The sequence below is a fragment of the Carya illinoinensis genome, chromosome 7 (genome assembly GCF_018687715.1).
Source record: "Carya illinoinensis cultivar Pawnee chromosome 7, C.illinoinensisPawnee_v1, whole genome shotgun sequence".
NCBI classification, from domain to species: Eukaryota; Viridiplantae; Streptophyta; class Magnoliopsida; order Fagales; family Juglandaceae; genus Carya; species Carya illinoinensis.
The window spans coordinates 5897750-5924093 of NC_056758.1; the positions used below are offsets into that span (position 1 = coordinate 5897750).

General features: G+C 34.1%; 1 protein-coding gene and 1 pseudogene across 2 annotated transcripts; both read left to right on the plus strand.

Annotated features, from left to right (window-relative positions):
- The first annotated feature begins 8074 nt into the window (after positions 1-8074).
- LOC122317231 lies at positions 8075-10350 on the plus strand (annotated as a pseudogene).
- Positions 10351-18528: 8178 nt separating this feature from the next.
- Positions 18529-26130, plus strand: LOC122316967 (rhamnogalacturonate lyase B-like). Of its 2 annotated transcripts, none has more exons than XM_043133840.1 (17): positions 18529-18778; positions 18977-19101; positions 19670-19736; positions 20440-20564; positions 20669-20728; positions 20828-20947; positions 21098-21217; positions 21319-21454; positions 22360-22530; positions 23119-23274; positions 23433-23539; positions 23667-23757; positions 23892-24033; positions 24702-24867; positions 25191-25307; positions 25436-25562; positions 25673-26130. In XM_043133840.1, the coding sequence occupies exons 2-17, from the start codon at positions 18983-18985 to the stop codon at positions 25910-25912; spliced, it is 2064 nt and encodes a 687-aa protein (XP_042989774.1). In that variant the 5' UTR covers positions 18529-18778; positions 18977-18982; the 3' UTR covers positions 25913-26130. The 2 variants fall into 2 exon arrangements, with proteins under 2 accessions (XP_042989774.1, XP_042989775.1); XM_043133841.1 differs by having other exon boundaries at positions 18529-18758.
- The last annotated feature ends 214 nt before the right edge of the window (positions 26131-26344 follow it).

Below are 26344 nucleotides of genomic sequence, written 5' to 3' on the forward strand. Positions count from 1 at the left end.
TGTGTTGGTTTTTCAAACTGCACCTTGAAGAATTGGCTGACACCAATATATATTTTTTGGACATTATTGATGCGGTACACGCATGCAAATGGGAGTTGAGTCTCATAAGCAGTCACTCAAACTTCTAAATTGTCATTAGTTTGTTTTTCACTGTTATTGATGAATCCACTGCTGATAAGAGTACAGTTAGTCCGTTAAAGCAATGATTTATTGTCCCATCTTACTCAATTTATATGAAATAGTTCATATAAATATTACACAGATGCCTAAATAGAGTAATGCATTGGGCTGGAGATGAGTTGGTTAAAGTCACATTCAAATCCACAAAAATTCAAAGTAATGAGCTGCTTTCAATTTAAATTATTAAACCGTCAATCATTTTCAGACCTAGTTGTCAATACAGTTTAATGCCCTGCAAATTTCATTGGGATCATGCAGCAATAACATGGGTTGGGGAATTCTATGGTTATACAGGAAGCCTTGTAGCCTTTAATTCAAGCATTGGAAAATCATTCATGTAATGCATGCATATTGTTGCATGCAACAAAAATATTTAGCCCAAGGCCTCTATACGTAAGAAAGATTCAGCCAATCATTGGGAATTAACCAATTCTAACAATGGTTCTATAGTATATCCATCAAAGACACATTAATGGATAAATTTAATATTACCAATTAGACACTTAACAAAGGAAACTTTGGAAGATGGCATTTTCCAGGTAGGGAAGAGTGATGGTGGTCAAACCTGGAATATATTTGCACACTAAATGAAAGGTTTGACATTAGATGGTTTATGTAATAACACTCTCCAGGTCTCTTGTAAGACAATACAAGAATGAATTTTCCACCATTGCCTTACAATGAAACCAAGAATGTTTCATTGAGTTGAATATAAATATGGAAATGTAAATGATGTGGTCCAAATTCATAAGTGGAAGTGTGTTAAATTTTCCATTTATATCAATTTATAAATATTGATATAAATTGGGAATGAAAGGGGGATAAGGTAAACAAAGGCATAAAGCATTTGCAAGAATTGGTTTAGTATTTTGGACGGATAGAGCATTCCATAAAGGGCGTGAAATGGACATTTTTTAAAAAGGCCTAAACCAATGCAAATAGAGTATTGGTTTAATGACTATAAGCTGGTTGCTTTATCGTGAAATGGACATGTTAAGTACAAAGTATTCTATGCAGGTAATTATAGAATGGGATGGAAGGATAAATCGAGCTAAAGGGGCATGGTATCGAACATTTTAGATAAAGGCGTAAATAAAATTTGTAGATACTTGGACGATTATTGTAATTCCATGGTCCCTAAAAGTCTTAAAATGAGTTTTCTATTATACAGAGTCATAATTCAACCCAACTAAACCACTAATTATATACCATGCACAAAAAAAAATAAAAACATAAAAACAGGACGATCACAATTACAGCAAGTTACTTTAATATTCTATTATACAGAATAGTTCGTTTGATTGTATAAAACGTTGCTGAATGACTCTTGCAATCCTCTCACATGATGAAGGCAACGTGTAAGCCTATGACTAAAGAAGCATATCATTTCAGGATCACTATGGGCCTAATGGTTCTCTCATTTTGTGAAAATGAGATATCTTAACGTTGTCTTAAGTGGTGTCAAGTTTAGGCACTGAATAACGTAACCCAATCTGGTGTTAAAAGTTATATATTTTTCAACATGTCAGAAGAGAAAGCTATCAAAACAGACAAGCTTGGCCAAAAAAGCCATTGGGTCCCACAAATGTAATAATTTTTAACATGTTCTTCAAAATGGTGATCTTATACAGATTGTATATCATACTTTATGCCAAATCAGCTATCCATCAACATATATTTGATTTATCAATGCTGTCTAGAATATTTGAACACAAAGATAAGCATGTGACAAGGTCCATGAAATGATATCTCTAATCTGATCTAGGGGTAATTATAAATGTAGTTTTATATAGCATGTTCTCAGGCAGCTCTAAATCCATACATGTGTAGCATACATTGGCAAATCTAGTAATGCAAAAGATATACGGAAACACTACATTTTAATAGACAGAATCTTATTGCTCGGCAGCCCATTTAATATACATTAGAAGCCAGAAATAAGCAAATACAAGTAGCTATAATTCCCAAATGGCAAGGAATGGAGCACGCGGGGAAGTAAAATATTACTTGCCACTGGGGGGATTTTAACTTTGGAGAGTCAATATTGCCCGTGGTTAAACCCTCTGAGCATGAAGTGACAAAAGCTAGATTTACATCAACTTCCAGATCATGAGAAGGTGCTCTTGACTCTAGTAGGGTGAGGAAGTAAGCAACTGGTGGGGTTCATAGTGAGCTGTGAAAACTTTAGCTGGATTCTCAAACCCTATTGCGAGTGATAGAAAACTCACGGAGAGCTCAAGACACAGCTCAACATTTTGCTACCAAACTAACCAACAGAGGCAAGAAAAGGTAAACAGATTTTTAACCCCACAAGCTCCAACTTTACTTTACAAGATTAGCCAAGTCTTTTTTATGTGAATGGTTTTCTGTTAAATCATATAATTCTTAAGATGATATGCCTATTTTCAAAGAAGATCATATATGCTGAGTTAGATCTGAATTCCGATTTTAGGGAATATTTTTAATATATGGTAGGAACTTTGAAGATAGATATTGAGCCAAAAAAAGGTCATACTAGGGTTTGCATATAAGGAATAAGTAGAAGAACATAGTGAAACAACAACATGGGTAGTTGTCATTGTTGTCCTAGTGGTGAAGGCAATGGTTTTTCAAGCATGTTGCTAAGACCAGTGGGGTAATTACAGTAGCAGCATACATGATGTTGAGGTGTTTAGAAATCTTGTGGTTTACTGTATGGTGTAATTTTTGGGCAAAAAATCACCACTTCAGTCTTTTCTAATGTATGTTTTCAGAAAGCATAAATTAGAAAAGTCCTACAGATTAAATGGAGACCAGAACAACTATAAATCGTGCCCGAAATAGAATATAAAATGCAAATATAATCCATGTATTTTAACATGTGATAATCTCTGTGATAATGGAATGTTGTCTCTGGGTTGATCTTCAAATGAGTCCAATGTAATAAGTCCATTTAATGTGATAAGATGACACCAGTGATCATAGGAATTTCTGGAGATGGGGGGGGGGGGGGAATTCCTCATCTCATTATCACGGTAATGTCCATAAAAACTAGCTTTTGTGTTCCACCTGCAGTAGGTGGTTGAATTCGAAACTTCATGTCACAGTTAATATCAGAATATGTTTTGCACTTTTATTCATTTAAGAAGGAAAAAATTTCATCTAAATGTGACATATTCTGTAACCTGAGGAACTGAAGCATAAATTCAAGCAAATTCAAACATCCCCACCATTACTCGGAAGAATTAATTGTATATTAAGAACTCGAGATAAAGTTAGGAAAAAGTAACATGTTGATAAACTTTCACAACAATGTTATTTGAACTAGTATTAGTGAAACATGTTGATTGTTGTATCACTAATATAGAAATATACATAGTAGGTAGTAATGGTGATATCTGGGAAAAGAGGATGGAGGGGAAGAATTAGACCTCAACGTCCACTCATAGTATCAAGCCAAATTGATGAAACTCCAGCCTTGGTGCCTCCAACAAGGAGACAGAGAGATTTCGTCAATCTCATAATAAATGCCTCACCTAAAATAGTACCAACAGAGGGTATAGAAGTTCCAGATTTGGTGCCTGAGACAAGGAGCCTAAGAGATGAGAAGGATCCCAGGGTTGATGCCTCACGGGAAGCGGTACCAGCTGTGGGGGTAGAAGAGTCCATACAAACTGCACAATATGATGTAACTAAGGGGGATAACAGCACATGTATGGTGTACTAATTAATGGCTTGTTATCTGGACATGAATCATATTCACACTGTTTCAGCATTTAAACAGGGTATCCATGCTTTTGTGTTAACTAACAGTTTTATTCACTTCATTGTTACAGTTCCACCCATAAAGAAACGAGGTCGTAGGCCTGCTAAGGGTACAGTTTTTGAAAGGTTATGAAAGATGGGTAAGATCCCTTTAAGTATAAAGGACGGGCACTCTTCCGCTGATATTTTTTGAAGGTTATGGGGATTTTTGTGTTTTTTGTTCCCCTTAACTTGGAAATCGCAATAGTTATAAATGCCAAGGTATTCATGTATGGTGTGGGATGGGTTGGGGGTCATGTTTTGACAAAAAGGGTGGGAGGACTTGATGTAAGTGATGACAGTTTGTATTTTGGGAAATATATAACCGAACATAATATGGAAGTGGTTGGTAGATGTTTGGTGGTCAAGAGGATTTGCTAATGGTAAGACACTAGAATGAGTGAGTACCCAATTTGATAACAGTTGAGAAGTAGTTATAATTTCCAGGCTGGTGTATATTCATTACCTGAGTGGGTATAGTTTATGATGATGATATTTTCTCCATGCAGGGATACACCAGATTGCATCAGAGGATCTGTTCAATCACGTGTTAGAGAAGACCATTGTTTTCTGTGATGGCACCAGGGGATTCATGCACAGAACGCATTTCAGAGATTCCATGAATGGCAACCTTGCAAAAATATCAAAAATCTGGAACATAATTGGACAAGTTCTAGATCCAGTGATGGTAAAAAGAATATTTGCCTCCTTTAGTGGTTTAGTCAATGTCACAAACTTCTCATAGCTGAATGATGTTGTTATATGCTCCTCAAGGTAGACCACATGTTTGTTTAAATTAAAACGGCTCAGGAAATAACTAGTGGGATAAAAGAGTAATTAGCTGGAAATCATAATAGGTGGGACTGATGTTAACATACATTTTAGTTAGTTACCAGCCATTGGTTGTCTGGTCACTTAATAAAAGTATAGTGTTTGCCAGGTATTGATATGTGTGCAATTCTCAAGATCTAGGATATATATACATTGAATATAGGAGATTGAAACAATTAGATAAAAAGATAAAAAAAAAAAAAAGCAAAGAACTTAAGAGCATTTCTATTATCAATAGTACTAAAACTCGATTATGAACGAATTACAGATAATTAGTATTTCAGGTGTACAACACTCCTTAGTTTTCCTGAGCAGTTGGGAAAATATTTATGGAATACGTGCATTAACTGATTGGGTAATGTAAAAGGAGTATGGTTAGGATTGGTTGCAAAGTTGGGTTATTGAAGCTATAATACAGAATCATTGGACACAGAGCGCTGCATGCCCTATTTCATACTGAAATGAAGCTGATAATTAAAATGTTTTATATGTTATTTTATATGGTAATTGAAGCTAATAATACTATACCATAAACTGAAAACTTGTGGACATGGTGTTCCTTGAAGCAAAGGTGTAGAACACAGTTTTGGAATTTGTTTTCGTCAATGTACATAATTAGGCATTAATGGTTGGTTGTGGTGTTTGTAAATGACCATATGGGATATTAGGGAGAAAAAAAGTCAGCAGATAACTGTTGAAAATAGGGAAAGATGAGTGGGATTTAACTTTGAAGTATGAGTTATCTATTAATGAGATACGATTTTCATGCTATCCCTAGAACCATTGCCATGATGGATCAATTATTAGTACAGAAATAATTTCAGTATGCTAGGTCCGGATTTGGCATTTAGGAAAACTTCATCAAACCTGTTATGTCAACTATATCGACACAGAACAAGTGGGTACACCTATGTCATAATGAATGGTGGTGTAGCTTTTATTGTATCCAGATTTGGTTAGGAGGGTATGATTTATATCAATGTGCTATAACCTAACCATTAATTATAAATGGTGTAAATTGGGTTACTATAGTCTAATTTCTGCTTTGCATTGTTGGATAATTTAATGTCATGGCCTCAATCCTATACATTTGTCCGCTACTATGGGATTAGATTCAAACATCCCTTAGTGTTATGATTGTAAAGGACCAATCATAACACTAATAAATCTATCTGGATAGTCAGGAGATCATGTCCTTTGTTGAAGTTAGTTGGACTTTGATTAAAATCATAACATAATGTATGCACTCTTTTCAGGTCTTTTCAACAGAGGCAGGGGGAATTTTCTGATATAGAGAGCCAGTAGGATATATAAGTTGGTGTGTTTAGTCAACTGGTGAGATGAACCCCTCAGTTCTAAGAAATGAAGGAAATGGAGCTATCAGGAGATTGAAATTGGAGGAAGTTGAACCCCTCAGTTCTAAGAAAGTCTATGCATGTAGAACGGAAGCTTCTTAGCTGGTTGTGTAATTAAAGTAGTTGTAATCATGCTGCTGACCCTCTTCTCCTTCCCACACAGTTCACATTAGTGTATTTCCATTTCCATCAATGAATATGGGAACATTCCTGAATGGTGTAAATATTTATGTTATGGGAAATTATGTTATATGGTTGTGAACAAAGTATATGTTTATAAATTTGTTGCCTATCTCGAGCACCTCATGTATATTGAATTGTGGGAATCAATATACATTGACTACCATATATTGGATCAGGTTTTGTGACAGAATGGTTCCAGGTTTCGTATGGGATTTACATGGAACATGGTTGGGGAAAAAAAGTCTAGCAAGTACATGTTTATACATATTTCCTACAGGGGCAAACCATGGAAAAAAGTTATTTCCTACGGGTGAAGTTTTGTGGGGCATAATCCAGATTCTTACCACCATATTTAGTCGGTGTTTGCCACAAGACGCTTTCATGGGAAGTAAGTAATTCCCACCGTCACTATCATGTCTAATGGGCAAGGGATATGTTTCTAGCTGGGATTATTTTCTACCACAATAGTTGTGGCTAATACATATATACCCACAACATCCTCTGGTGGTATAAAACTCCTTTACCCTCGAGTTTCTCTAGTGGAAGAAATACCTCTACCTAGGAGCTGTTATGGTGGTATTTGTTCCATAATCCACGAGTTGCTCTGGTGGTAGAAATAACTCTACTTAGGAGTTGTTATGGTGGTATTTATTAAATTGCCCATGAGTTCATCTGGTGGAAGATATACCTATACCCACGGGTTTCTATGGTGGTATTTAATCCGTTGCCCATGATTTGGTCTAGTGGAAGACATTCTTCACCCACGAGAATGTATGATGGCAACAGAGATGTTAGCCACGGGCTGATATGGTGGCATTCTCTCATTTTCCAAGAGATTGTTAGAAATCCAATGAACTTTTGCCATGAGAAATAAAGTCTTTTCACACGGAATATGCCGTGGCTAAAAAACATTTAGTCCCCACCAATTATAGTCATTATGGCAAATAATAGTATTTGCAGCCAGTTATACGCCACGAGCGTCCCATGGGCCAAACTTGTAGAAAGATTATTTTACCCACAAAAAAGGCATTTTTAGCCACGATTACCCCCTTGGGAAAAAGCGATATATCTTGTAGTGATTGTACCTTGGAATAGTCAGAATACTTTAGGACGGCAATCTACCAGCTTGGTTTTTTAGCATATTAACACACCTTTTTCTGTTTGTCGAATTTGCTTTCATGAATTGAAAGGCTTCCGATATCCCCTATTCTTCCCTATCTTTGTTTGTAGAATTTTCGATTATTCTACAAAACATGCTGTACATATAAGAAACTATATAATAATAAAATAAGATTAATTTTGGATGGCTGGATTGGAGCAGAGATGAAGCAACATATATCAAACAAAAGGCAATAAATATTTAAGAAATTAAACCCTAGAATATTGCAGCAACCTCCTCCTGACCCAAACATTGGCCTTTTCCTCTAGACAGTCGGCATGATCAAAGTGATTCAGATAGAATATCCAAACATATATTGGGTGAAATTTGCATTCATGATCCTTATTATATATTTGCATACGATCAAGTGCACTGGATTGTGGCCCAAAGGTGCGACTTTTACCATGTCACTAAACAAGAAATCGAATGATCTTGCTAATTAGGCCTCGTAATTTAGATGAGCCGGCCAAATAGTAAAAGATTAGAAGGAAAAAACCAAAGCTATGAGATAGGACAAACATAAGGTTGAACTACTTCTTGTAGGCCTTTGGCATCAAATGGACCTTTATTCAGATCTCCTTGATCTCTATGCATGCATCCCAACCATTACTATCTTCAACCAAAGTTCTTGCCTTCTTCAGCCCCAAAAAATGGTATCTGTTGTCAATCAGATCTTCATGGTTTTCTTTTTATTGCTACTTCCTTGTGCAAACTCAGTTTTCTTCAACCTCACTAGTTTCCAATCCAATATGGATAACATGATAACCTTCGAGAAGGATGCATTCATTTCTGGAGGAAAACTCGAGCTCACAAAGAATAAACTCGATGACTCCCTCACTCAAAGTGTCGGTCGAGCCTCGTATGCTCAACCCGTACGCCTTTGGGATGCAAAGACAATGGAGCTTACGGACTTCATCACCCACTTCTCCTTTGTCATCAACGCTTTGAATAATTCAATGTTTGGTGATGGGCTCTCCTTCTTCATTGCGCCACTGGAGTCAAGAATCCCTAGCAATTCCATTGGCGGACTTCTTGGACTATTTAGTCCTGAATCCGCTTTAAAAGCCTCTTTGAATAAAATTGTCGCAGTTGAGTTTGATAGTTTCCAAAATTCATGGGATCCAAGTGATAATCATGTAGGAATCAATATCAACTCCATTATCTCAGCAACAAATGTCTCATGGAAAAGTAGCATAAAGAATGGAAAAACAGCTAATGCATGGGTATGTTACAACTCAACCACACAAAATCTGAGTGTTTTCTTAACTTACGCTGATGATCCAGTCTTTGGTGGGAATTCTAGCCTGTCATATTTAATTAATTTGAGAACTATTTTGCCGGAATGGGTTAGAGTTGGTTTCTCTGCTTCAACAGGTCGGCTTGTTGAGTTACATACAATTCATTCTTGGTCGTTCTATTCAACTTTGGAGGCAGAAAATGGAAATAGGAAAAACAGAGTACCGTTAGCGATTGGTTTGGCTGTGGGTTTGGGTGTATTGGGTTTTGGATTAGGTTTACTCTGGTTTTTCTACTGGAGAAAAGGGGCCAATGATCAAAGAAAAAAATATTTGGGTGATGATGTTTGCATGGATGATGAATTTGGGAAAGGCACTGGTCCAAGGAGATTCACTTACCGTGAACTTACCCGGGCAACAAATAACTTCGCTGAGGAAGGGAAGCTTGGAGAGGGAGGATTTGGAGGCGTTTACAAGGGATTGTTAAGTGAATCAAATACAGAAACTGCTGTTAAAAGGGTCTCAAAAGGATCAAAGCAGGGAAAAAAGGAGTACATATCAGAAGTAAGAATCATCAGTCGTTTGAGACATAGAAATTTGGTTCAACTCATTGGTTGGTGCCATGAACAAGGTGAATTCCTCCTCGTGTACGAGTACATGCCCAATGGAAGCCTTGATTCTCATCTCTTTAGAGGAAAGCTTATGCTAACATGGCCAGTAAGGCATAAAATAGCCCTTGGATTGGCTTCTGCTCTTTTGTACCTTCATGAAGAATGGGAACAACGTGTGGTGCACCGAGACATCAAGTCGAGCAATATTATGTTGGATGCAAATTTCAACGCTAAGCTTGGTGATTTCGGTCTTGCAAGGCTTGTAGACCACGAGTTGGGCTCGCAAACAACTGTTTTAGCAGGCACCATGGGCTACCTAGCCCCAGAGTGTGTCACCACTGGCAAGGCTAGTAAAGAGTCTGATGTCTATAGTTTTGGGGTGGTTTCGCTTGAGATTGCATGTGGAAGAAAGCCAGTAGAACCAATGGCAGAACCAACAAAGGTAAGGCTGGTCGAGTGGGTATGGGACCTCTATGGAAAAGGTCAAATCCTTGAAGCTGTTGATAAGGGTCTATGTGCTGAATTTGATGAGCAGCAAATCGAGTGCTTGATGATTGTTGGCCTTTGGGGTTGTCATCCGGATTCTACTATCCGACCCTCTATAAAGCAAGTTATAAATGTTCTCAACTTTGAGGCTCCTTTGCCCAGCCTTCCATCAAAGTTGCCTGTGCCTATGTATTTTGCGCCTCCAGTGGATGTGTAGATTCTCTTATACATCACCTGGTTTCACTGGATCAGCCACAGATCAAACACGGGGTTCATCTGGCAGTGGTTCAACTTATTCTTCTACTACGTCAGCCGGCTCTGCAACAGCTCTTCTAAATTCAGGAAAAAATAATCGGTAATTTTCTTCTTATGTTAGACTTTACAAATTTGAAATATGTGTTTATTCCCAACGCTCTTTTACTTTTAAAGCATAGATATTACATCGTAAAACTAAGGTTTGTGCTTGTACTGGAGGTGTGTACTTTGCTTGAATTATTTCCTTCCTAAACAATTATCAAGAAATTTTATCATACACTTGCATGATTGCTATCAAAATTTGTATTCCCAACTCTTTGTGCTAGATCTAATTGGAATTTAGTGTATATTACCAATAAGATGTGTTGATCATTTTGTGGATACTAAAAGGGTCAATTATCGACTGCATAATGCTTATCCCACATAGAAAAAGCTACCGATGGTAGCCACCGATTCCCTTCTTTTTTTTTTTTTTTTTTTTTTACTTAGTGATTAGGGAAATGTTTTTAAATAATGTTGTGATTTTTTCTAAAAAAAAATTTAAAAATATAAAAAAAAAAAATGTATGAAAAAAAGCAAAAAAAGAAAATTGCTTGTTTGGTAGCCACTTTCGGTGGTTTTTCTATGTGGATCTAGCAGAGTCCTTACTGATTATAATTTAAACCCGACACACTTGTATATATCATGGACAATTAGTTTGACCCATTTAATTATACCCGTGTTAAATGGGTTGACTGGACAGAACACTTACAACTTATTTCACTCAAAACATTATACTAAAATAAAGGGACTAGAATATACATAAAATGTACATAATTAAGATTTTTTATTGTGGCTTGATGAGAGGTACTACCAAGTTTAAATTTGGAGAACTTTGGCCTTTTGTACTATTACTTTTTTTAATTTGACATTGGATAGTTAAACAAGTAATGTCGAGTGAACCCACTACCCAACCTGCTGGATATTAAAGTGCTTGACCTTTATTTAAAGAAACAAATTCTAATCCAACTAAACATCTACTTTGTCCCTAACTCAATGCCCTTAAAAATTCTTAACCTTTGCATTAAAAATTTAAAACTAATATTGTATCATTTTTATGGTAAAACTAATAAAGGAGGCAAAAGGATGATTGCATCTGATTCTCTTAATTTCCAACCGGAATTCTCTTTCTCAGTAAAAAGAAAAATCCCCTTTCAATCACTCATGCTGGTGATCAAATCGATTGGCTTGTATGATGTCTTCTTCCCTTCTCCTCCATCGATCCTTCTCTTCCACTTTTTTTTTCCCTTTCTATGTTTTTCTTTTGTATTGAAGGATATTAAATGTCAAATTTACACTCGTCCGTCAAGAACCATTGCATTTCATAAGCCCAACCATTGGATTTCTCGTACGGCTAAACAAAAATTCAAAAAACTGACTCCGAATTTGAATCTAACTCCACTCCCACTCCAACAAAATGGAGTTGGAGTCAATTTTTTTTTTTTTTTCCGACTTTTCAGTCAGAGTTGTCAAAGGTGTCATTGGACTGACTCCAGCTCCGATCTGATCTAACTCTGATTATATGCTTCAACTCCGATTTCGGCTTCAACTTTAACCTCTGACTCGAAATCTCGATATTGTACATATTGTTATAAAAATATGTATTTATTTATATATTTATCATATATACTAGTATAGTTAACTTATATAGTTAAATTCAATAATATACTAGATAAGCTGATTATTGTAAAATAATATACTTATACTATAATATAAATAGACTAATTATGATATTTTAGTATAAGTAGACATCATAGTATTACTACCATACATAATCAAGTATAGAAATAAGTTAGATACTAGTATTTAATTAAATAAGTCTAGTATAATAAGTTAATAACACATATACTAATTTACTAAAGTATATTATTATGTAATTAGAAACTAGAAAGTATAATATATAATGAAGTTAGACATTAGTACAATAATATGTAATTAGCTAGACATTATAGTATAAGTTTTGTATAGAAAACAATTGGACACTAGTTTAAAAATAATTAATAAGTCTAGTGTAGAAATAAGTTATAAATAAGTTAGACACTAGTATAATATAATAACTTGTAATACTATGATATAATAATATGTAATTATACACTAAAAATAATATGTAATACTATAGTATGATAAAATATAATTAGACATTATAGTATAAGTCTAGTATAAAAATAAGTTAAATATTAGTATAAATGTAAATTAGTAGTGAATAATTTCATTTTAGTTTTAACTTTTCAAAAATTTGAGATTTGAAAGCCTACAGTTTTTTTTTTTTTGGCTCAATGTGAACCTAACAGAAAGCCCAAATCTGATTTCTTTTCGATAAGTCAGAGTTAGATGGAAGCTTACATAAGTTTGAATCGGAGTCATATTTAGGGAAATTTGACTCCGACTACGTCGGTATCTGACTCCGACTACGTTGGTGCTCACACCTAATTCCTCGTCAGGTGAGATAAAGCCAAATTCTTGTTATTTACATATTGTAGTAAGATATTAATGTCACATATCAGTCCAAGAAGAATTCCTGCATCCATTCCAAACTTGAAATAAAATATCAGATTATGATCAACAGTAGTTACGAAAACAAAAACCAAATTAAGTTTTTTCAAGTTTTGTAAACGAGTAGGAGTTTTCATTTTGAGTTTTTTTTTAAAGAGTATATTAGCGTGGTTTGGATCATCACTTTTCTCGAGAGGCTAACTTTTGATCACTCTCTCTTATTCAAAAAAAGTTGGGATTCAAAAGTAATGGATGTGGATTTCACAATATTCTACATGATCGAGGGGAAAATCGATATCGTCTATTTTGACTTTCCCTTCTTTGAGTCTTGCTACCTGTAGTTAACAAAAATGTGGTCTTGGTTATGCGTTGACATAGCAGAGACAGTTTTCACTGCCACGTCGTTCTTTAAAAAGAAGGAAAAAACTGGACAAACCCTAGTTGTCCCATTTCTCTTCCAGAAATTTCTATTCTTCTCCCTCTTGGCTTCCCAACATTTCAGCTAGCTTCACAAAGTGATCAACCATCAACTTCACAAAGTTCCAGTAACCATCAGCTTCTCTAATTTTTGCTAATGTTCTTTCATTTTTTTTTTTTTTTGTCTTTTGCAGACAATGGCTTTATTTCAATTATTTTAGTTTTGAGCCTAATTTTTCTTCCATAGTACCAAAAAATTGAGAAGTGACCATGAGACTAGTGATATATTTTGTAATTTTTTTTTCTTCACTTATTATTATTATTATTATTATTTTGGCTACCTTGGTTGTAACTTTTGCTGGTGCTGTTGTTTTTGGACTTCTCCTAACAATGGCTTTATTTCAGTTTTAAGCCTAATTTTTTGGACTTTAAAGAAGTTCAACATCAAGCGCACGTCCACCCTCTTCCTGGGAAAAAACAAAAATGTTTTTACACAAGAGAAAGCATACCCACCCATAGATTAGACACACCCACTATTTTGTGAAGAAAAAGCATTACCAATAGAAGAAAATGCAAGATGTGCCCGCTGAAAGAGCAAGAGAAAGCAGGAGAAAAACCCAGAGATTAGGCATACCTCTGCCTTTTTGTTCCAGCTGAGAGAAAAAGTAAGAGATTAGGGTTTGATATATAGAAGAAGACGCGTAGGGTAGGAGTGACAGAGGGGAAAAAGCAAGTTGTCTGTAATCCAATTTTTGCCCGTCAGTTATGGTCTTGATTATTTATTTTCAAGAAATAAAGGCTGACACGGCAGTGACAAGTCAACGCGTAACAGAGTGTGCATTTTTCATTCTTACTTTAACATTTTCCTCTGTCTAAAATTATTGATCTTTCCTCTGTCCTTTATAAAAGTGGTTTTGATAATCACTTTTCTCAAGGGGAGTTTTTGTCACTTCCCCTTATTCAAAGAAAGCTGGGATTCATAAGTAGGAAAATACTATTCTCACGTACAATTTCTACCGAAATTGTTTACTGAAATTTTTGTATTTTTATATTTTTATTTTTATTTTTATTTTTATTTTTATTTTTACTTAGTAATTAAATAAGTATTTTAAAATGAATATGTGATTTTTTTTAATTTTTTAAAAATGTTTAAATAGCTTAAAAAATGGTGAAAGAAAATGTGAAAAAAATAAAAAAACAGAGTTGCACTTGATAGAGGATTTCGGTGGAAATTCTCTGTGTACGTAGCAAGCTCCTTCATAAGTAATGGATGTGGATTTCACAATATTTCATTTATGGTTTCAAGTTCAAACCCAATTGGAGCTGGTCTATGGAGGGTACCATAGTGTAAGAGAGTGGATCGGATGAGGGTGTAAGAGAAGGCATTTGATATGATGGGTGCTTGTAGAATTAGTTTAAACCAAGAGGGAAGCAAAAAGGGTCAAAACTGAGTGGCTAGCATTTGAGGTCTTGGGGTTTCAGCTTCTTCAAGGAAATTTGGGGTTTCATTTAAGGTTTGGAGCCTCAAACCCCCCTTGGTAGCTTACCAAGAGTGTACTTTGGTAGTTGGAATAGTGTGATGGGTGTAATAGAGAATGGTTTTGTAAGAAAGAAAGTAGTTTGCTTGATTTTCACTCAATCCTCTTGACACAATTGTACTTCACTTGACATGTATAAAGTGTGTACCAAATGAAGGGTTGTGATAGTGGCATGTATCCAATGAGATTTCCTAGTAATTCTAGGCTGATTTGGACATCCTCAATTGTAATGTGATGATATTTGGTGACGTAGTGCTCTTTGATTGGCTCGCTTTTCACTTGAAAATCTTGAGACTTTTTATTACCCAATAAAATCTTAGCAATTGATACAAGTCTAGTAGTTCAATTCATTTCATCTAATTATGATCCTAAGTGCCTAAAAATTTAAAGAAAAAAAAAAAAAAAAGACGATTTGTCCCCTTAGCAAATCATATTCGACTACGCTTATGAGCTAAAACCTAATCAATTGATCAATCCATGAAATTCTTCTAGGTTTTCATGATATACCTAGAGTCCAAAGAAATTCTTCCCAGTGAATTTTTCTTTGTGGCGTTACAATCGCATTATTTGTTACGAGCAAGGTATTGAGCAAGTCTCGAGCGAACTTTATGTCTGATGATTGCTCAAGCGATATGTCAAGGAAACTTTCCACTTGAGCTACTCATCCTATCGTACAAACGTTGAGTGACAGTCGTGCAAACTTCGGCTTGAGCCAATAAAACTCCACAAAAGAACTGTGACGAATCCTTATCATGTTAGGTCAGACAATCAAGTCAAGTTACTATAAGAATGAAACAGACTCCACAAACTCAACACAAAGTTTCTCCTGGCCACATTACAGTCAACCCGATCAGTTGTGTTTTTCTTATTTCTTGCAAGAAAATATACAGAAGGACCATGTTAATTGCCAAGATGGGAATTGGTGTGAACAATTTATCTCTTATTATTTAAACCCTTCATTAAAAGAAATTAATATACACTTTAAAGTGAGGGCAAAAGAGCGCTACCGACTTGCACTTATAAAGGGAGGTACCCATGTTCGATCTTTGTGTGTTCACATGAAGAGAAAGTGTTACCCAGATGACTAACACAAGAGGAGAGGTGAATTGTATTATATTTAAAAAATTAACAATTATAAATCAAATACACAATATAAAATATAAATAAAATATGAAGCAGCAATAAATATAAAAAGTAAGGGTAAGAGAAAAGCAAACTCAGTATGTTAACGAGGTTCGGCCTCATTGCTTATGTCCTCGCTTCAAGCTACCCTTTGAAAATCTCCAAATTCACTATTCAACCTCCTTTAAGTGGAAATAGAAACTTATTACACCTTTGAACAATACCGCTACAAAGGATCTGTATAGAACACCCTCTACACTTGCAATCACTTTACACGCACAAGGGTTATATACACTATTTTACTAATACAAGAGCTGATAGTAAGTGGGTTATCAGAAAACATTTTTCAATAAGTGAAATAAGAACAATACAGCGCAAACTATATCTCTTTCAAAATTAACAAGGTTTAAAACTTAATGGTTAGAGAATAGAGAATAAAATATTCACATGTCAAAAACAATATCATTCATTTTTTCAAAAAATTCAAATAAAAGTTTCTTATTTTTCAATTGTCAAAGACAACATCATTCACTTTTCAAAAAATTCAAATAAAAGTTTCTTATTTTTCATTTTCAAAGACAATATCATTCACTTTTTAAAAATTTCAAATCTAATCGCTTTATTTTTTCTCATATGACAAAAGGAGTACTATTTATTTTTCAAAATTTTCAAACAAAATCATTTATCTTTTGCATAAGTCTAAAAGAGTATCAATCACTTTTAAAAATATTCAAACAGAGCATGCACATGTGAAAGATGATAATCAATCATCTTTCAAATTTTCAAATTTAATTTTCAAAATATTCACTCACATGTAGAAAATTTATTTTAATGTTTTATGATAAAATATTAATTTTGAGCCTTAATCCTAATTTCAAATTTTTAAGAGATTTACAACATTACTCTATGAGTTTTAATGTGAACTTGTTCCATTCTTACTCATACTTAGTTTATTGATGTGTTTGACACCATTGTGTAGACAATTTGAATTTGAGACTCATTTATTCTTTTAATTCATTTGTTATCATCAAAATCAATGTGTTGAAATATAATTACACGAAACTTGAAACTTTGGATTCAACAAAAAGTGACGAATTAATTTTTATGATGGTGAACTTGGTGATCAGGTTAATTTGCAGTAATTGGGATGAAGTTTCACATAAGATGGCTAGGTTTATGAAATATTCATGAGACCTTGCTTTTTATTGGTCATGTCCATGGCGGGTTTCGTTGGAATGTAATTAATTGGTCGTTATTAAATACAATATTTGTTGATCAACTCAAACTTATTTTTAATTAAAGTTTAGATCATGCGGAGGGATCATAAGGATAAAGACCAACAAATTCTTGAAATATAAAATTAAATAACCATATTAGTTTGAATTATTCGCTAGTACTACAAATTAATCCTCTCAACATGAGAGAACCGGGTGAATTAATTAAGGAGATCATGATCATATTTTCAACTTGCATGCCTTTACATTTTCAATCTTAGATCATTCTTTATCTTTAAAAGAGTTTGACGTATATATCCAACACGTTAATCAACAGATCGATCATGAAACAGATCATTGACAGCACATTCGCCGGATCAGCTCTTATATGCCAAGCTACTAATTATATTTCAAATGTAAAAGAACTGGCCATTTTAAATTTTCGTCTACTGATGATTAGGAATTAAAATATATGTGGAAGAAAAAAAAAATGAATGATATATATATATATATATATAATTAATTAATTCATCTGATCACAGGAATCTTAGGCGCCGCATTACTATATATGCCATGCTTTCTTGTACGTGCTTAATTATTTATTATAAGCATCTTGAAATATATTCATTAATTTCAACCGATTCTAAATTATATATTAGTAAAATCATGAAGTACGTTGTTGAAGCAACAAATTAAATTGAATTTATTTAGTCAAGCAAATTAATTCAAAATCTCGATCGGAATATATCCACCTGTGTTAGCTGGAAAATCGACTCATTGATAATTAATGATTAGTTGAGGTTACCAGCTTCAACCCGTGTACCAAAATTATTACTTGGATTAATACAGCATCCTCCTACTAATTGGTACGTAGATTATTGCAAATTAATCATTTAATTATCATACAAATTAATTCCAAGTGACCTACTAGAGGGGAGAGAGAGAGTTGGTATTTTAACTCCTATGATCATTGGAATGGTATGCGCGCAAAATTTAGGATACCAAAACATCTGACTCAACCTTGATAACTACACAAATTGAACACAAGATAAATACAAATAGAAAGTTGTAAGCTCACATATAGAGAGAGTAACCTTGGCAACACCAAAGAGAGAGTATACATTTCTCTTTGAATGTCTTGAATCCGAGCGAGAGTTAGAGAAAAAGAGAGAGCATGCCTGATAAAGTTAGAGAAACTGACCGACGTTGACAAAAAGATGGTGGCGAGAAAACGGTCGGTAGCAAAGATCGAAAATTTGTGAGTGTTAAATCCTCAGAGAGAGAGAGAGAGAGAGAGAGAGAGAGAGAGTGTGTGTGTGGGGGGGGGGGAAAGTGACGTGGGGGAGAAGGAGATTTAAAAGACTTATTACAGCGACTAGAAGTCGTGATAATAAGTCAATTTAAGTGATGACTGAAATTGTGACAGATTTGAGTCATTGTAATAAGTTATTAAGATGACCTATAAATAGGAAATTGAGGTATATTTAGCTAGACTATTTTTAGACACCAAAACCCTCGAGAAAAAGTCTTTAATTCCAGCTACAGCTTTGGATAGCCACAAAATTCTGTTTGAAATAAAAATATGATTATTTCCGGTGATATTAGTAATGCCATAAATAAAAATAGCTCAGTCTGCTCTCTTTTTGTTATGTAGTGTGCCCTCCTGCGTTGTTTAAAAACAGAATCGGATCAGACAGCTCATGGAATGAAACGTCAGTGCATGGAACCTTCACATGAATACAATTTAAACAGTCGATCAAGAGGGAGAATGACATAAAAATAAAAGCGGGAGTGCTTCGTATTCTGCAGTTTATATAATTCCATTACTCGGCTTATTTGTATTTATCTGCTAATAAGGTTCGGAACGAAATTCAGAGGTAGGAATTAGAACATTATTGCATGGATGAACAGTGTTTTTACTATTGGCAACCCGGTTTATTTATTTATTTTTTTCCAATGTTTCTGCTATTTCCTATAAATATATATATATAATATATATCTTGTTTGTTCCGAAAGTATTGTTGGATTTCTAAGACAGGCTTTAAGGTTTTTGTTCTTATGAAACTGATTTCCAGGTTAACATGAAGAAGGCAAACTGGAATAGGCAATTATCATGGGTTTCGCTAGTTGTGTGCATAGGAGTGATCATTTCCCTGGTGTTCTTGCTTGCCGATCGTTCTGGGAAGACTGGAGAAATTAGGTTATTTCTCATCTTTTTCTCGCTAGCTCTCTACTTCCTAGCTACAGTCTGATTGGACGCACGGACTCTGCATCAGCTTTTTCTTCGAAGTATAGAGGTGGCATACAGTCATATAAATTAAGAAGCCCGGTGGGCTCAGAGCAAAGTCTCCCTTTAGCATGTAATTCACAGAAGTATCAGAAAAATACTGGTGCATGCATATTAGAACTATTGCCTCTGGTTCTTCTTTTCTACCTTTTGTCCATCATTATTGCTTGTGGTTAATAAAATTTTTGATAAAAATATTTGGGCTGCACTAATATTCTGGAACTCTAGAGCCAGCCCCAATTCCGATGTCTTTTCCCCCTCAACTACAAGAGAATTAGCATTTGTAAATGCATGTCGATCGTTTTGCGTGGAGATTTGGCAACTCGAGATAGTACCTCTAGAAGTCAGATATACCTAATTTTGAAGTCACGTTCAGATCCTTCATCCTTCATACTTTCTTAAGTGTTTCACCCAATTCGGACTTGGTATAATTATATGTTGATAACTTTTTTTTTCTTTTATAATACATGTGATATTGCAGGAGAGTTTTGTTGAACAGAGGCCCAGAATCTTACGACGTGAAGCTCCATACCGACGATCCTCATCAGGTAAATGCATCACGTGTCGTGTCCCATCTTTTTTTTTTTTTTTTTTTGCTCAATAGACATGCGAAAAAATTTTATAGACCTAAATCATCTTATAAAACCGATTCAAACATAGCCGGCCAAGACCTTGTCCACAAGTAATGTGGAATTTATTCATCAACACACTCCTTTATGTGCAAGTCAATATTTTTTCTGATTCTTGTCATAAGATAAGTAGTGTAAGCCCTCATTCGTTCTGTAGCAGACTCTGATACCATAAAAAATTAGAAAAATTTTTTGAAGTTACTTGCTAGAGATAGTGTATGTATTCTCATATATATATATATATATATATTCAAAACTGTTACAATCGATGAAGAAGAGATATATGTTTGTTACAAGAGGTAAACTATGATCATATAGATTACAAGATTCAAATGAACAGAAGCCGTTTGGAACTAGAACTCTGGAACACGTCGAACAGCTTTGAGACTTATCTTGATTGAGCTTTATACTTAACGGAATCATCTTTACCCATAACACATGCAATGTAGGATTGCTGAGTGCAAAAACTCTTATCATGAAATATAAATTCCAAATCATTAATTGGATCCAATTCCATTTTTACATTTCGCATGGATTCAATAACCCACTTTTTTTTTTCTTTTTTACTTTTTCTGTTCTTTCATTTTTTGGTGACTGATGGGATAAATGGAATTATGATCAGGTGGTGGTGGATAATGGCATCGTGCGAGTGAGTTTCTCGAGACCAGATGGTCATGTCTTGGGAATAAACTATAACAATGGTCTCGATAATTTGCTTGAAGAACATAATGGCAAAGCCGATAGAGGGTACGTATTTATATATTTACGTGCATTCCTCCTGGTTTTAGTGTACCTATGATCCAGTTCTGTTAATCGACAAAATGAAATACGTACGTACGTACGACGTTTAGGTATTGGGATGTAGTTTGGAATGATCAGCCAGGTGGTCGTGATACTGGAATCTTCGAGAGGTACGTATTTTAATTAGTTCTCTTCCTTAATCAATACGACGATGGCCTGCATGGATTTGTTTTCTAGGCTTAAAAAAAATGTACACGAATTATGTGAAGAGTGACAGGAACAAACTTAACGGTAATAACTCAGAACGCAGAACAAGTAGAGCTTTCATTTAGCAGGACATGGGATGTTTCCAAACGTGGAGAGAGTGTTCCTCTAAATATAGACAAGAGGTGCGCTACTTCTCAAATTTGATCTCAAGTATTCAATATCTATATATTAATGTTGGAGCTGTTTTTTCATATTTTTATTAAATATTTAATAAATATTATAAGACTTACTTTATACGTCTCTCTCGTTTATTTCAAAATTTGAATTTGTAGATACATATTGCGACGTGGAAACTCGGGATTTTATTCATACGCAATATTTGAGCGTGTTAAGGGATGGCCGGCGGTGGATATTTCACAGATTAGGATTGTTTACAAGCTGCAAGAGAAAATGTAATTAAAATGTGGTCATTTCATTTTACTAGTACTAGATGAGATTTTTCAAATCGAGGGTGGGCAATTGTTTAATATGGTATTTAAAAATCAATGGTCAGATTTCACTACATGGCAATATCTGACGACATCCAGAGGAGTATGCCCACGTATCAAGATCGCGAAAACGGTCAGGTCCTAGCTTACCAGGAGGCTGTTCAGTTGACCAACCAAGTTGGACCAAAATTTCGAGGACAGGTACTATCCCTAAATCGAAAATTTGTTACAAACCCATGCATGGATTTTTTTTTTTTAATTTTTTTTTAAATGAAAGATAATATTTATCTATATAATTTGAAATTTAAATTAAATTGAGAAGTCGATAACGAAACAGTTATCACATTGGCTCTCTCCTTTTATATCTTATTCTACAACTTGATTAATGTAAACAATTAATTATAATGAATTAATTTCATTTATTTTCAGAATAATAATGATATGGATATAACTATTTAATAATTTATTATACAATAGAGCAATGCTACGTGCAGTCCCGATTTGGGGATTGCAATGCAAATATAGGCAATTTTATGTTTAAATTTTTTTAAAATTATTAAAATATCATTCTTAAAATAATATTTTTTCTTCTTTAATAAAAGGTCTGCACATACAATCTCCACTTGAAAACTACAAATAGAATTTCTCAAAATGAGAAATACAACAAGCGGGCCTATAAGAATTACGTACATTAAGTTCAGAAATGCTTTGGTCGCAAATAGATTCCATCAAAATAAATAAACAAATTGATGTGATTTGATATAATACTTTAGATTATAAACTTACTTTTATTTTAAAATAGATCCTAATATATTATATAAAATACTTGTGCCAGTTGATAGATTTACTTCTATATATAAAAATCTCGTTATGCATGGTTAAAAAATTTCTTTTTTATTAAATGTTATAAACGACTTTAAGTGTGGCTTCTTTTTTCCGAATTTGATTCCGTAACACATGATTTGAGAGTATTTCACAGCTCAGTAAATAGTAGAAAAATAAAAGACTCTAAATTTATAAGAAATAATGTTTAAAGTTGTGTATATAAGATAGAAAGACCCGTATGTAATATGTAGAAATGGTATAAATATTGGGAGTGGATGCAGGTAGATGACAAGTACCAATACTCGGTGGAAAACAAAGACAATAAGGTTCATGGATGGATATCTTCAAGCCCGTCCGTTGGATTATGGGTCATAACACCGAGTAATGAGTTCCGGACAGCAGGGCCCATGAAGCAGGATCTCACCTCCCATGTGGGCCCCTTTGCCCTCTCTGTAAGTCACCCCACCTATACCCTCGAGATTATATATAGTTTCTGCTTATTAAGATCATGCGGTCAAACATTTGGAAGGGTCATAATCAGAGATAACAAAACGTATCCATTTCATTTATATTTTTATTTATTGGCATGACATAATTTAAAACGATAAACATACAAAATTACTTATTAGAATTAAATTTTTTTGAGTTTCTACTTGAATTTTAAAATTTAAAGCGAATGATTTAGAGATATGTAACTTAGGATTCATAGTGTTTATTATTATGACTAAAACTAATGTAAAACCCATTTTATATATCAATTTTTAACAAAATTTAAGATATATAAAGAGTAACTGTATTTTATCGTACAGGACTAGTGACCATTATTAATTGAGTAATACTACATAGATTCATAAATTACGCAAATATCATGCAGTTGTTTTGAATTGAAAAAGAGTAAAATTTATTTTTAAAAAAATTATTATTTTTTTTCATTTGGATCCCGTATTTATTTACTTTTTTTAAAATAATTGTGCAGTACTTATATACTCACGACTGCAACTATCACTTTTCTTATTAATTAATTGGTTATTCATGTCTAGATGTTTGTGAGTAATCACTACGCTGGGAAAGACGTAGAGATGAAGTTTGAAGAAGGAGAGCCATGGAAGAAAGTTTTTGGTCCTATATTTGTGTATGTAAATTCGCTCTCTAACGGGGAAAATGCCTCAAAACTTTGGAAAAACGCCAAGGAGCAGGTAAATTAATATATATATAATGATGATTAATGATTATTCAAGTCGTCAGGGTATAGTTAGTTTAACTCCTTTAATTATTTTCTAGGACAGCTTGGTTGCATTTTTCAGCTTAATTATTGATATAATTAATTATTAACTTGGACTTAATTTTCATGTAGATGTCGATTGAAGAAGAAAGTTGGCCATACAATTTCACAAAGTCAGAAGACTTTCCTTTTGCTGACCAACGTGGAACCGTTACGGGTCAATTGATGGTCTATGACCCGTATGTCTCTTTGCTTTTTCCTCGACTTTTTCACGCATAAATTCAATTAACACGTGTATGCGTAATGCCATATATGCATGAGATATCGTGATTTTCACTAATTGTCCTGCTACAAAACTTAATTTAGGTATATCAATAAGGAATTAATGCGTGGGAAATCTGCTTACGTGGGATTGGCGGCTCCGGGAGAGGTGGGATCATGGCAAAAGGAAAGCAAGGTGATTAATTAATTAATTAATTTCTGGTTCTGGGTCAGAGATTCCATTAATTATTTGAATAGTGAAATTAGGTGATTTTAGATAGGAGTAATGAGGTGTAAACCTTTGTATTTTCTTGGGTAATTTTCTTTCAGGGCTATCAATTCTGGACCCAAGCAGACGAGCAAGGACGATTTGTCATTAAAAATGTCCGACCTGGAGACTATAATTTGTATGCGTGGGTCCCTGGTTTCGTTGGGGATTACAAAAATAGCTCCACCATTTCTATTAAACCAGGTAACATATATAGAAGTAGTTGGGCTACGTATAATGACATGGCCGGTATTGATCTTATCCAATTATGACATGTCACGTAATTAAAAATGCTTATATAAATATAAGTTTTAATTAACATGACATCTTATAATAGGATGTGCATACCATGCATGTATCTGTACTGTGAAAATATCTAATAATTAAGACACTTATATCATCAATAGATTAATGTTATACGCGTTACGCAGATCATAATGTCAAAGTTGGATAGTTAGATCTAATAAGACTTTGTGGATGTTAGCTCATTAGACGACTTTTAAAACCAACTGCCATGACCATTTGTAAACATATATTAATATATGAGTGCTAAAGTAATTAGCACCAATTCTGAAAATTTTGCAACTCTTGGGCACCCCAATTGGAAAAAGATGCAATATTTGACTCTCATTAGAATATTACGCAACCACTTCAAAAAGATATACAACTTTTGACATAATGCAATTGGTATATATTTACCCATTAAGAAAAGATAAGTAATGAATCGCTACAAAACTTGGAAAAAAAAAAAAAATGCACTCGATTTTCAAACTTTTATACGTAGAAACTGATGATTAATCATGTTGATCTTGTGTATGAGCCTCCAAAATTTCCAAAATTTAGCAGCTTCATTGACGTCCAATGCTCTGCAGGTTCTGAAATAGATCTGAATGTTCTTGTGTATGAGCCTCCAAGAAAGGGTCCGACCCTGTGGGAAATTGGCATCCCTGACCGCACGGCCGGAGAATTCTATATACCTGATCCAAACCCAGCACTCAGGGTCCCATTGTACAACATTAATAATTCTAACCCAGAAAAGTGAGTCACATTCATCCATGTTGTTGCACTCTTACGTGCCGTTTAGATGCTGATCAATTGAAATGAAATTATTAGTATTTGAAATGAAAATTAAAAATTGAATAAATATTATTAAAATATTACTTTTTAATATTATTATTATTTTGAAATTTAAAAAAGTTGAATTGTTTATTATATTTTATGTAACAATTTAAAAATAATGAGATCGAATCAACTAAGATAAAACACTTTTATTATCTAAAGGGACCTTAATTCACAAGTTCTTGTCGCTCACTTTAATCAAGTGATTATATATATATATATATATATATAATGCATTGCAGATACCGACAATATGGCTTATGGGATCGGTACACAGACTTATATCCTGATCAGGATCTCATCTACAACATCAGTACCAGCAACTATCGTACTGATTGGTTCTTCGCCCACGTTACGAGGTACATATACATATACATATATATACATATATATGTTATCATTTTCTTAACCTTTTCTTTGCATGCATTTCTGAAAAATCTTGTTTGTTTGAATTCTTGATACTAATAGTACTACTACTGCACTGCAGACGTGTAAATGGTCGGTCATATGAAGGAACAATATGGCAAATTGTATTTGAGTTGCAAACAGTGAAAGACAACAGCAACTACACCCTCCAGATGGCCTTGGCGTCAGCGGAAGCAGCTACCTTGCAGGTATATGCAAGACTCATGAAACTGATTTTCAAAAAAAAAAAATCTATTAATTATAAATGATGCATTAACACACTGGCCGGCCAATTTAATAATTATGATTATGTTTCAAGGTTCGGTTGAACAATCCGAGGGCCAGATTTGCTCACTTCAGCACAGGAGTTATAGGAGAGGACAATGCCATCGCAAGGCATGGAGTTCATGGGTTATATTGGTTTTATACCATTGATGTACCAAGCGATCTACTCCAAGTAGGAGAAAACACAATCTATCTCAGACAAGCAAAGAGCGGAAGTCCTTTTCAAGGAGTAATGTATGATTACCTTCGACTCGAAGGGCCTCCTCAAGAGTGATATATCATATATTTACTTGATTTTGGATCATTTTCCCCCAGTTAAACAGATCAATACTCTAGAAAATGATTCCCTTTGCTATATCATCAATAGAATAATGTATTTTTTATCATTTTACCGCGCATTTCATAGAAAAGGATTTATTGTATGTTGTGTTTCTTAGGAAAACCAAGAAGGTTAATTGAAGGAATCCGTGGAAAAAGCGCTTGCACATGCAACATGGAACATTTTTCTTGCATGGTCTTGCTTTTTCAAGGTTAATTTGGATAGTGAGCTAAGTTGAGATGAAAGTTGAAAGTTGAATAAAATATTATTATAATATTATTTTTTAATATTATCATTATTTTAGGATTTAAAAAAGTTTAATTGTTTATTATATTTTGTATTGGAAGTTGAAAAAATTGTAATAATTAAATGAAATGAGTTGAGATG